This window comes from Pipistrellus hanaki (genome assembly GCF_964339955.1).
Source record: "Pipistrellus hanaki genome assembly, chromosome: 2".
NCBI classification, from domain to species: Eukaryota; Metazoa; Chordata; class Mammalia; order Chiroptera; family Vespertilionidae; genus Pipistrellus; species Pipistrellus hanaki.
Window position 1 is genome coordinate 113,542,108 of NC_140504.1, and position 13,068 is coordinate 113,555,175.

Here is a 13,068-nt window from a genome sequence, read left to right on the forward strand (position 1 = left end):
ACTTGGACCCACACCTGCCGAACTGAAAACTCCCACTCTTTTCATAACATCAAATTTTCAGGTGCATTCAGGCATTTATGACGACACTGTGGGCAAAAGACCAGTAAGACACACCTCCGGTGGGGGAAGGATAGACAGCATTCTGATCACACCCAGTGAGCGCTATGACGAAGGAAGAGCTGATGCTGTGGGCACCAGATGAGGACTGAGCTAATCTGAAGGGTGAACGGAACTATCTGAAGGAAGGAGGAAAGGTAGTTCCGGGCAAGTGGGAAATGAAGGCAGAAGGAGCAGAGATTAGAGAAATCTGCCCAGAGAGGTGGTTTGCACAAACCCCCTTCCCAGAGCCACAGTAAAACCAACTGCACCTCACCTTGAAGTAACCAACCTGCAGAGTTATGTCACTTTGGGCGGGAGATGGCCTCTGCTATGTGGTTAAGAGGAACAACCCTCTCCCCTGGTTACTGGGGACAGAGGCAAGAATGCTCTTCAGGGTGAGGAAAGCTGGGTTATAACCCTAATCCTGGTGGCTTTGGACAAGCCAAAGGCGTTCCCCTCTCCAATCCTCAGACTTCTCATCTATAAACTGAGGACTTTGGATTAGAAGACAATGTATGTCAGGATGACCTTTTTACCTATGCCAGGCATTTGGCAAAGGTGAAGCTGGTTAAATGGAAGTAAATTCTAGACCAATAGTTTCCCATATCAGTGCCTTTCAGCCTTGTGGAAATTTAATTAGCATACTCCCCTTGTGAGCAGGAGGGCAATGGAAAACACTAGAACACTCCACAGCCAGTGCTGTTTCCTATCAACAGACCTGGGATCAGGTTCCAGGCCCATTTGCCCAAAGTCGGGCCTGGACCGCAGCTCCAGCGTGCTTTCCACAGCTCTTCCTCAGGGCCCCTCCTCGGGCCAGGTGGTCTTCTTTCAGCAGCATAAACAGGCCCCGTTTCCTACAGAACCTTTGGTCCAGCTGCCTCTACCCCTCTCAAATGCCCTCTCCCTCCCCTCTGCTACCTGCATAGCCCCAAGTCTCCATCGCAGGCAGAGGCTGGGCCCTAGGCCCTCTGATCACCTCACAGGTTCTCCCCTGCAGCCCTCCATTCCCATAAGCCACCTCTCCCCATGTTCCCAGCTACAGAGCCTTCTATCAACCCCAGGCTCCTGCACACCACGGGGCCCTTGCAGATGCTGTTTCCTCAATCTGGAACACACATACACACACACACACACACACACACACACACACACACACACACACCTCTGTGCCTTCCTCTCCTACTCAAACCTCAGAGCTCATCTCCTATTGGGTCCACTCAGAGATCAGTCAGTCTAGGCAGGCTCTTCTAGTCTCTCATTTCCCATTCTTTCCACACATTTAACTGTTTGTAATTAAAAGGTTACTATTTAATTTGTTAAGGTTGAGCTCCTTCATTTGTCTATAGGCTCTATAGGAGTTGAACTATCTATTTCCACCTATTCCCAACACACAACGCAATGCTTGGCTTAGAATAGGCCCTCATATCTATGAAAGAAGAGGGGAAAAGGAAAGTTTGTGGTTTGTTTTTTTTTTTTTTAAAGGAAAGTTGTGGTCCAGGGTCAAGCTCAGTGGGCTGATAATTCCTTAATAACTAGCTTTCTGAAAAACAAACAAACAAACAAACAAACAAACAAACCTGTTGTGCCAATTCCCATACCTGTCAGTGCTCCTACCACAGCTGATTCCAAGTCACCAACACAATGTTCCTTAATGTGCAGCTGGATACAGATGTGCACACTGGCGAAGCCAGGCTGGCTCCCACATGCCACTGGTTTGTGGAGACCCCAGGACTGACACTCAGAGAGTCTAACATGCTTTGAACTGACATCAACTTTTGGTTCAATTCTACTTTGGACCAATGGCCAAAATGAATTGAGACTTGAAAACAATGCTAAAGACAAAAAAAGAAAAAACAAAGATGCTTTGCAGTTAGTTCAGAACAAGAAGATGAAAGGGGTTGAGACCCACTGCACACAACTAGCTTTCTCCAAAGGGAGATGGAAAATGCTGCTCAGCGACTGTTTGCTTCCAATCTTCCCATCAGTGAGGGCCTTTGACACATTCAAGGTTTAAGACATTATGAGCAAGTGAAAGCCTGCATGAAATGCAGTTATATCCTCTGGCCTAGTATTTATTTTCCTTCCTAGCAATTTAACCTAACAGCTCAGTAAAAGCAACACAGATCCCTGCAACACCAAATTAAAGAGGTACTGAGATCATAAAACTATTAGAAGAAAACATGAGTTTTTTCCCTAACATTTCAGGATTAGGGAAGCCTAAATTAAACACAAAATCCAGAAACTATTGAAAAGAAAAGATTAATTCATTTGATTCTATCCAAACCCAAAGTTTCTGCCTAACAAAAACACCATGAACACAATCAAAAGTCCAACAACAAACCAGGGAAAAGCATTTATTTACAAGACATCCAAAAGGGTTAACTGACTTTGTGCATAAAGTATATCTAAAAATCAATAAGAAAATAACTTTCCCAACATGCATACACATGAAGCCAAAACATGGAGAGACAGTTCAAAGACAAGGAAACACGATGGCTCAACCAACTTCAGGAAGATGTTTAACCCCCTCAAAGCAAGGCAAATGTGAATCCATAACCATTACCAAATACAGCTTCTCGCATATCCAGCCGGGAGACATTTAGCCATGTGGTTAACTCCCTGCCCAGGAAGGATGCGGGGAAGGAAGAGCACCTCACACATCACTGATGCAAGTGTAACTGGGTAGTAAGATCTCTGTAAAGAGCACTTTGACAACATCTAGCAAAATAAAAATGCAGCCCACTTTGACCCTCCACTGCTAAGAATTTCATTTGTGCCAGGATTTCATTCTATACTGTGTATTAGCCAAGAGTGGAGACAGCCTAAATGCCCCCTTTTAGGTGACTAATTAGAGTAATTATGACCCAATCGTACAATGAAATACTGTGCAGACACAGATTAGAATTAGGGACTCTCTATGCATTCATCCCCAATATAGGCCAAAAAAAGGGCATAGGACAGTGTATATAATGTTATTGTTTGTTGCAGAAAAATATATAAATGAAAATATAGTTTGAATATTTCTGGAATGATACATAAGAAACTGGTAACCATGGTTGCTTCTGAAGAGTGAAACTGGAGGCAGGGATAGCAAGAAATGTTACCCTACCATCTGCTTTACATACCACATGCATGCATTTTTAATTAGTCAATTTCTAAAAATAGGTATGCATAAAGATGTTCACTGTTGAGTTGTATATACTAAACAAATTAAAACACCATTAGCATGACCTAACAGTGGGTTCTTTTTTAAATATTACTATTGCAATTAAATTGTAATTATTTTTAATCTTAATTAAATTGTACTGAGTCACTTTTTTTGTCTTGAGTACCAGAAAGAGAATACAAATTACTTCTCGGGATATTTAAACACCTCGCAGGTGTCCTTACAGAATAAAAGCTAGCAATCTTTGAGAATTCATGGAGAACAGAAGAAACAGCAGATGACTGAAGATAGACAAGCATCCCAAACTTCACTTACTGAAAAAGAATGGAGCTTAGAAAGTTTAGCTGACATTGCCAAAACTGGTTTGGCTCAATGGATAGAGTGTCAGCTTGGGGACTGAAGGGTCCCGGGTTCGATTCCGGTCAAGGGCATGTACCTTGGTTGCGAGCACATCCCCAGTAGGGGGTGTGCAAGAGGCAGCTGATTGATGACTCTCTCTCATCAATGTTTCTAACTCTCTCTCTCCCTTCCTCTCTGTACAAAATCAATAAAATATATTATATATAAAAAAAAAAGTTTAGCTGACATTGACTTTTTGCAAAATTCTAGTTATTATTCAAAGTAAGTGTTGAGCATTAGAAACCAATAAGAATTCACTCAGAACGATGAGGAATACACTATGCAAGCTATTAAGAAAAATATTTTAGAGTCAGCAGGGTTGATTTTTTTTTACCTTGCTGAGTAAAAGCTCAGAAGTACCTGGCCTCTGGGTTACACAGGGACTGCTGGTGTGGGTCAGGGAGGCCAAGCAACCCCTCCCCTCCTCTCTCCGCCCCCAGGCCCCCCAGAACTGCCCTTATAAGTGACCGCAGGAATTTATTAGGCTCTTCTGTTCAGAAAGGCACTGGCAGTATCTTCCAACATGACTGGGAGATAAATACAGAACTATAAGTGACATCAGGAAGTTGAACACTGGGCCCTGGCCCACTCAAGTGTGCTCGCATCCACTGATTTAAACTCTAAGGAAATTCTGTGTTAAGACTAGCCTCAGATTACTCAACATTCTTAATGAAAGGAAATATATGCCAAAGGTTTTGAAAACTTCATAGGACTACACAAAATAAAATTGATATTATTATTGTTGCTATTATTGTTGTTATTTTGAAGGCACAACAAATTCTGGAACAGGTAACAAATACCAAGGACCAAGGCAAAAACAGAAATAAAAAAGATACTAATAGGAGAGATCTAATAACCCAAAAACTATTCAGATGAAACCTATCTTGTGCAACATGTAGGCTGAGAAAGCCCTGACATAGTATAATCTCATAAAGGTTTGGCGACTGAGGTCTCGAAAGAGAAGCATGTACTAAAAGCCTAATGCATCAACTGGAGGCTCCGTTCATGAAAACACCGTCCATTCCTCCTTTCTCTGGATTAGAAGACGCGGGGCCTGCCGGCTGTGTGCTGGGTGCCACGCTGAAGAGACATGTCAAGTGGAGCAGTCAGTACATCAAAGTGTGTCATGTATGGAAACAGCTGAAGCAGCTGGAGACTTCTTAGCCAGGAAGTAAACTACAGACCTGGGCATCCTCAACCACCTGAATTATGTAGATATTATATGAAGGAAGAAGAATCCTTCAGAGGGACAAGTTGCACACATGGGCATGAGATGACCCCCGTTCTAATCACCAAAAACAGGCCTCTCTGCAAGGAAGAGTAATATGAAGTGGGCTGCCTGGCCACGGGGCTCCCTTCCCACCCTAGAAGAGAGACCCACATAACGGATATGATTCAGGAAGGGAGAGGGGAGAGAGGCCTGAAGGCCTGAAGATCTCTTTTAACTATAATAACCTGGGATTCTAACTGGCTTGACAGTTTTATGTTTAATGATAAAGACATTCCGTGAGGCTTATTTGCAGCTATGATGGGAGTCAGAAAAGAGGACACAAAAGGCAACTTCTCAGACACTGAACTTCCCTCCACTGACAGAAGACAAACCTTCCACTTTTGCTTCTACTTACAAAGCACACAAGCATCTGACCCCTAGAATTCAGCACCCACCACAGGATACCTTCCACTTTTGTATATCTGACAGAGCACAGCCAACGAAGGAGAATGTCTGCCTGGTGCATGTGCCAAAATGTGCTCTAAAAGCTCTTTAAAGCATTTGTTATGGAACAGAACACTGTGGAAGGACAGTCCTTTATTTAGATCTTGTTTGTGTGTGAGAATCAATATGAGCCTTCTAGTCCTTATCCCACAATAAAATGTGTGTCTACCTATTGTCCCAGAGTCTTCTCCTCCCAGCCTTGCTTGTCAGCTCTGTCACTGTGACTTACCCAGCACTCCCAAACACATTGCACAGATTAGTGCCATTTTCTACCCTTTTGAATGCTAATGTAGAAAAAACTTCCAGCTCTCTAACAAGCCTGCAGAGTCTGTATTCAAGAACTATTTTAGTTCTCTCCTCCCACCACCCATGGGCAAAGTGTGAATAGCTGTTACTGGTTCCCCACCACTAGGTTAATGACAGTCTATCCGCCTCCTAACTTTTGAGTCTGCCCTCCATCTGACCCAGGAGAGAATGCCCTCGTCTCACATTTGCTTTGATCTATTTTATTCTTCCTCTCTTTAAAAAGGGGCTTAAAGTACATGAAAATGTTGCCAAATCTTTACTTTCACAGAAATACAGACTATTAAAATAGTCATTGTTAATTTTCCCATGCTGGTCAAAACAAAAACCAAATATTGCCCTCCATCAATGGGAAGCAGAATCACAGAAACCCCTTTGGGAAGGCCAACCTCACTGGGGGGACTGGAGTGTCAGCGTGAACTAAAATGAAAAGATCTTCCCTATTGAACAGCTAATCCAGACAGTTCCCACAGGACAGATCATTTCTTACCAAGATTAAAACAAGGGTTATGATGATGTAAGAGTTTCATCTTACACATCTGTAAGCTACAAAGTTTACTAGCACGCATTGGGGGGTGGCGGGGATACATGCACATTGGTTATCATTAACTGTTAAATTTCAGTCTCACATTTAAACAAATCATTTAAAACTCTGCCCAGAACTGCCCAGAAAAGGAAAAGGTCTACATTTACTTGGAAATGCAAATTAGTTATTTAAAACACAAAAGGAGCAAAAAACACAAACTGCTTGACAAACTGGCATAAGATATCTCTTATATGTTAAGAAATCCAGAAAATTATAGATGTCCTGCGCACTGATTTTCTAACATTGCTCATTCTCCATTTTTAAGCTGGCCACACATCTCTCAACAAACATTGTTCCATTCCAACGTAATTCCTCTGCTAGAGGAGCTCCAATGGACTGGACACAAGTTGCAAGTTCAGCTAAAGCTGATCAGGGTCCCAATGCCTCAGATAAAGCAGCTGCTCTGTAGGAGCATGGGGCTCCCTGGGTACCAAAACCTTCTTAGGTCCTTCCTGTACTCCATGATGTTTACTATAGTCCTGAGCAATCGGTAGAAGGAACAGTGGGGTGTCAAAGTCTAAGGCCAAGTTTGCCCATCTTATGAGGAGACTGAGCCTGGGGTGGGGGGGGGGGGGGGGGTGGGGGGAAGCTCTTTGCTTCTCTGGCTACAGCTTCAGTTCCTTAGTTGGCTTTAGCCTGTTTCCAAAGCAAGCAGGAGATGGCTAAGGTCTCTGCGAACAGGGCACTATGCTCATGGATAGATAGCTCTTCATGGCAGACATAGCGATAGCTAGCCAGGTGGAAGAGCGGGGCCCTGGGCCTGGAACCACCAGCAGACCTTGAATGAGGCACGGCCTCCGAGGCAGGCTTGGTGACAGGTCCGAGGCCTTACCCTCCACCGGCCACTCCTGCCCTAATGAGGGGACAGCCGGCAGGATGGGAGAAGGAAGCTCTAGTCTTTTGGGGAGAGGACAGGAGGAGACTCTTTCCCTATGTGCACTGGGGCAAGCTTGGGGCGCAAACTAGAAGAGGCTATGATGCCCCCTTAGAGCTGGGAGGCAGTGTCACTGCGGAGGGCGGCAGAAAGCCCTCGCTTAGGAAAATGCATTTGTTTGGGGGACAGGAGGCTATTATGTCAATGCGGGATGCCCAAACACACAGGTTAGCATCATTTTAGGGACTCCATCCTTCGTCCCAGGCTGCTTGGCTTAGACCTCGGTATAGGAGGAGAGGGACGGAGGTAAGGGTGGAGGTGACCTAGGAGTGAAAGGGACTTGGGAGAAGGATGTGGGGTCGGGACAGTCGCGGCCCTTACCTTGCTGACCACGTTTTGGACGAGGCCTGTGTGGATGCCATAGTTCCACGCGTGACAGTCGCAGTTAGAGGCGTTGTCCCCCTTGTCCGGAGGAGACCCGAAGGGGGGCCGATCGCCCCTGTCCGCGCCGCTGCTGTTGCTGAGGTTGCCCGCGGGCCCCCAGGCGGCCGTGGAGAAGGAGGTGGTCGGGGGGCTGTTCCAGGTGGCCCCGTCGTAGGCTCCCCACCGGCCCGTGGAGGTGACTCCCGCCAGCTCGGCGCCTTTGCCGGCCTCGCGGCACCAGAACTTCGGCTGGTTCAAAAGGAAGGAGTCAGAGAACTGGCTGAAGCCGATGAACAGCGCCGGGATCCAGGTGAGCAGCACGAGGGTCTTCTGGTAGCCCCCGCCCAGGCCCCCGAGGAAGGGCAGCACCGACCCGTCGTAGTCCAGCAACAGGAGGCTGGGCGCCGCCGCGCCGCCGCCGGGGTGCGGGGAGGGCAGCGCCTGGATCTCCCCGCCACTGCTGGGGCCCGCGCCGCCCCCGAGGGGCACCGAGGCCGCCGCGTCCCCCGGCGGCAGAGAGCCGTTCTCCTCGCCCAGGGGCGGCTGCCGCCCGGGCCTGCCGCCCGCCGCCTCGCGCCGCCGGTCTATGGCCATGACCCGGGCCCGCGGCGCCCGCAGAGGCGCATAGAGCGCGGCGGAGGCTCCCGGGCGCCCCGGGCAGAGCGCGCCGCCGCCGCCGGCAGGGCCCGCGGCTGGAGGGAGAGTGGCCGCCCGGCGCGTCAGGCCGCCCCCATGGCACCGGCGCGGACCCCGCGCCCCGGGCGCTGCGGCCCCGATCGGGCGCCTGGCAGACGGCGGGCAAAGGCCAGCCCCGGCCTCAGCCGCCGCCGCTCATCCGCTCCGCGGCCCGGCGCCGGCGGCCGAGCCCGCGGCTCTCCGTGCTCCGCCGGCCGCGGGAGGAGGGGGAGCGGGCGCCGCGCCTCAGCGGCCGCCTCGGCGCCCTGCGGACGGCGGAGCGGGCGGTGCGAGCCGCGTCCCCTGCTCCCGGCGCCCGGGATGTATTTATCCGACCTCGGCGCCTTCCGGAAGCCGCGAGCTCGGATCCCAACCTGCCGAGGCGGCCGCGCTCTCCAGCTCCGCGAGCCGACCTCCCTCCTCCTGCTCCAGCTCTCCTCCTCCCTGCCCCCGGCCCGCCCCTTCTCCCCCCGCCGAGGTGGAGGTAACCGCGGCACCTGCTGCGCCCGGTTCCTGGGCGCGAGCGCCCCCTCCAGCCGGGATGCGCCGCGCCCCGGGATCCGCGGGAGGCGGGCGGGGAAACTGGACACTCGGGCCCGCCTCTCTCGAGGGTCCCCAGGCGTCCCCCTCCCGCGCCGGGTGGGCGGAGGAGGAGAAGGCGCCGAGCAGCCGGCGCGGGGGGACCGGGGATCCCAGAGGAGTCGGTGTGCGCCCAGAGCTTATGAATGGGGTTGTGTTCGCAGCTTGGCTCTCGCCTCCGCGGGAAGCCCCCACGCACCCCGCCTGTGCCCGGTCTCGGTGACCTCTGCTCGCCTCACAGATGCCAGTCGCCCACCTGCCTGCATCCCACTCCCGCCCGCGAGTCCAAGGTTCGCCAGCACTTGGGAGCAACCCTCTCAAGATGTTTCAAAGCACATATATAATTGATTTTTGTGTTCTTGGTGGAGGATCAAGGGTGCGCATTTGCCAGTTTCAGATCCTCAGTAACCAGCAGCGTCAGGTCACCCGCAGACAACGACCGCAGCACCCACTCCCAAATCGCCATGTCTTCCCTACTCCCAAATGAATGCTGTACAAGTACGATGCTAGAAGGCTGTGTTGCCAACATAATGACATATACAGAAACGTGAATGGTGATGGCATTTCCCACACCCTCCTCAAGAATTCACATATCAAACGCCGAACGCTGAGTGCACAGGCGCACACGTCTGTATGTGTGCACATGAGACAAGCCTCTACCGCCTCTCCGCGCTCCAGTGCCAACCCGGCCCAGCCGGAGGCGTTATATAAATAACACCAGCCCTGCGGCAAACGGCTACATTAGCATTATTTCCTCCTGCACCCATGCACAGCTGAGAATGAGACACCGCCTTTCACCCCAGCGTCCCCACTTGTTGGACACGTTTTATATTCTGAAGCCTATGGAAGTCTTGATAGAAGAATCCATTTCCAGTTTTATTGGGGGGAGGGGGCTTTGAAAGAAATGTTTTGCTTTACAAAGGATACACTCTAAGCTATATCTACTGAATGTATTTTTCTGCATTTCTATTCTTTGTTTACATATTTAACCTGAAGTTCTTTTTTGTTATGAGCAACATGTGATACTAGGTAAAATATTGGCACATCCAAGACAATTCTTTCTGAATGCTGCCAGTGGGCTGGGCCTTGGGGCAGAAGGTAGTGGGTCTTCCTGCTGAGAAGGGGAAGATTGAACACACCAAATCTCTAAGAAATGGGTTCTCAAAACCCGCTTGAATTTAAAGAGCTTCTGGGGGTAACAGTGCACACTGTGCTGGCAGTAATGTTTTATTTTCAACTTTGCTTTATTGGCTTGACTTTTTCTTCCCTCTCCTCACCCCATTAAAAGATACTATAAATGCAATGTGTTTGCCTCCATGCCTGGAACAGAGAAAGTGATCAGTAGATGTCAGCCATTTATTATTATTACCACTACTACAATTACCGTTATATACCATCTGCATTTCTATTCCAGAATTAACTTTAAAGATGTTATTTATTTGCTCTTCAGTGGCCTACTGTTACATCAGAGGTCTATCTGTGTTTGGCTCTGCTGCCTTACCCATTTGTTGGATTATAACATTGGTAACATGCATGACCTTGATGGCCATTCCAATCATAATAATATATAATATGAAGCTTTGCAGGACTGGCTTTCAAATACACGCTGTCATTCAGTCCTCCCAGGACCTCCAAGAAATAGGTCTTCAAGATGAGGCTGTGAGAGTTAGGTGACTATCAAACCAAAGAGGTGGCCCACAGAATAGCCAATAGCTGGCTTTGAATCCAGATCCTCTGACTTGACATTCCACGTTTTCTCCATGTCAACGTGAAGGGACATATTACAATACTAGTTTGAAAGGTATCTGTTAATGTGCATTTTTAGATGGGAGAAGCCCCGGCTCTGGCAGGGAGTTTCATTGCCAGGCTGTTATTAGTCCTTGTCCCCAAAAGGTGGTAGAAATCCTCAAATGATACATTCCCAGGATTTGGGGACATTCAAGAAAATCGTCCTCTCTAAAGCTCAAGCTAAAGGAATCGACACAAAATGTTTGTAGTCAGCCATGTGCAGCACCCACACAGGCACTGTAACTTGCTGGTACTGTAACACCCAGGCACTGTAACCAGCACTGTAAGTTGCTGGTTCGATGAGAGAGATTTCCCTAAATCCCTGTGGGATCAACATGACCCCCAAATCTAGCCAACAAGATTGAAAGGTAACCAATTTAAAATAAACTAGTCTTCAATTCATTAAGACATACCTCAAGTGATTTCATTGAGGGACCTAGAGCAAAAGGAGTCTTCAGGAAGAATTCGCACTGTGATAGCCTTGAGGATTTAGGTTCACTGGCTCCTTTGGGGAAACCAGTCAGCACCTGCTATCGCATTACCCTAGGCCAGTGGTTGGCAAACTCATTAGTCAACAGAGCCAAATATTAACAGTACAATGATTAAAATTTCTTTTGAAAGCCAACTTTTTTAAACTTCTTCTAGCACCACTTCTTCAAAATAGACTCGCCCAGGCTGTGGTATTTTGTGGAAGAGCCACACTCAAGGGGCCAAAGAGCCGAATGTGGCTCGTGAGCCGCAGATTTCCAACCACAGCCCTAGGCTACTTTTCTGAGTGGTAGCTACCACTAAGTGCTAGTTTTCTTGTTTACTTATTTATTGACTACCACCCACCTCTAGATAGGTACTACAACTGTACTCAGTTGTATTTCTGATGCCTAAAACAGTGCCCGGTACATGTAAAACACTCAACATGTATTTGATCAAGTTATTTATCAGAATCCTATAACTCTGTTTACATTAATTCTTAAGTCACCAAGCAACCTTTTCATATTTGTTTAAGTTCTCAATATAGTGCTCAGATCAGCCAAAAATGAGAATTTAAATGAACTTGACAATTATATTCCTTATTATAAATAATTGTGCTTATTGGATTGGCTCCCAATATGAAATCATTGTGGGCAGTTATTGGCTGGTAGGCAGTAGGCTAAGTGCAGCTCACAGAATAAACATGATCTTTGAAGAAAAACGATTGCCAGCACTTGAAAATCAGGAGATTGGCCTATGAAGACATCTGATCTGTAACCCCCAATTTGTGAAAGTTTCCTGAACTCACTGATCTCCATAAAGAAGCTGAGCCATTTTCTCTTCCTTTGAAAGCTTATTAAATAACCTACCTGTTAGGCCACTGAAGGAGGAAAGCACAAAGCCATAGTGGTGAAGGATTATGAATTTATTCGATCATCCACACACCAGGTGGCTGGATGGCTCTACCACCCAGTGACGGTAGTCAGTGGATTTTAAAGGACTTTTGGTGGGCTGTTTTCTGGGTGGAGACTTATTTATGCATATGCGATGGGGAGATACTGAAATGTGGTCACAACAGTGAAATGTGGTCTTCAGCAATGGGAATGTCCATTGTGAAATGACTTGAGAAGCCAGTTCCCAGTTTCCGGAGGAAGGGTATCAACTCAATTGCTCCATCAAACCTAACACTCCCAACTTGTCATTTCCTAAAAAATGAAAGGAAAGAGAAAAGAAAGATGCAGAGGAGAAACCAAGATGGCAGCATAGATAAGTACCTAAACTGCTGTCTTGAACAACAATTTCAAAACTACAACTAAAAGACAGAATGGACATCATCCAAAACCATAGGAAAGCTGGCTGAGTGGAAATTCTACAACTAGAAGGAATAAGAAAAATTCACAGAGAATCAGAGGAGCTGTAAAGGGCTGAGGTACAGAGACATGCGCATAGAGAGGAAGGGTGGCTGAGTGCCTAGCTGGCTTTCTCTGGTGGGAGGGAGAAGAAAGTTCCCGACTGCACTGAACCACAGTTCCAACTGCACTGGACCCAAGCTCATCCTGGGGAGTCTGGACTGTCAGGTAGAGAGAAAGGCACACGGAGACACGGAGACTCGGGGGAGCCAAGGCGGGCAGGGGTCTGGAGGTGCTCACTCACGAGTGTGCCCAGAGAAGACTGACTGCTTTCCCTATTGGGAAGAAGTCAGAAGCTCTTGACTGCACTGAACCCTAGTTCTGACTACACTGAACACCAGCGCGGGTGAGCCCCATTGGGGATCCACGTTCTTACAGGGGATCTGGACTGTCAAGTGGAAACTCAGGGAAGCCACAAAAGGCAGAGGTCTAGAGGTGCCTGTGCAAGTGTGCAAAGAGAGGATTGACTGCTAAGTGTGTCACAGGCTTTCTCTAGCTGGAGGGAACTGGAAGATCCCAACTGCTCTGAACTCCAGTTCTGGGCAAGAATCTGGGAATCCAGATTCATTGGGGGAGAAACTGGAC

At 48.1% G+C, this 13,068-nt stretch overlaps 1 protein-coding gene across 10 annotated transcripts in view; it reads right to left on the reverse strand.

Annotated features, from left to right (window-relative positions):
* SLC22A23 (solute carrier family 22 member 23) overlaps positions 1 to 8,696 on the reverse strand; it is a 174,031-nt gene extending 165,335 nt beyond the window's left edge. For 5 of the 10 annotated variants that reach the window (XM_084873131.1, XM_084873128.1, XM_084873129.1 and 2 more), the window contains exon 1: positions 7,523 to 8,695. In XM_084873131.1, the coding sequence (XP_084729257.1) occupies positions 7,523 to 8,158 (636 nt within the window). In that variant the 5' untranslated portion in view covers positions 8,159 to 8,695. Of the gene's footprint in view, positions 1 to 7,522 lie in introns of all 10 variants that reach the window. The other 5 variants (XM_084873125.1, XM_084873127.1, XR_014794038.1 and 2 more) reach the window with 4 other exon arrangements.
* Between the last annotated feature and the right edge of the window lie 4,372 nt (positions 8,697 to 13,068).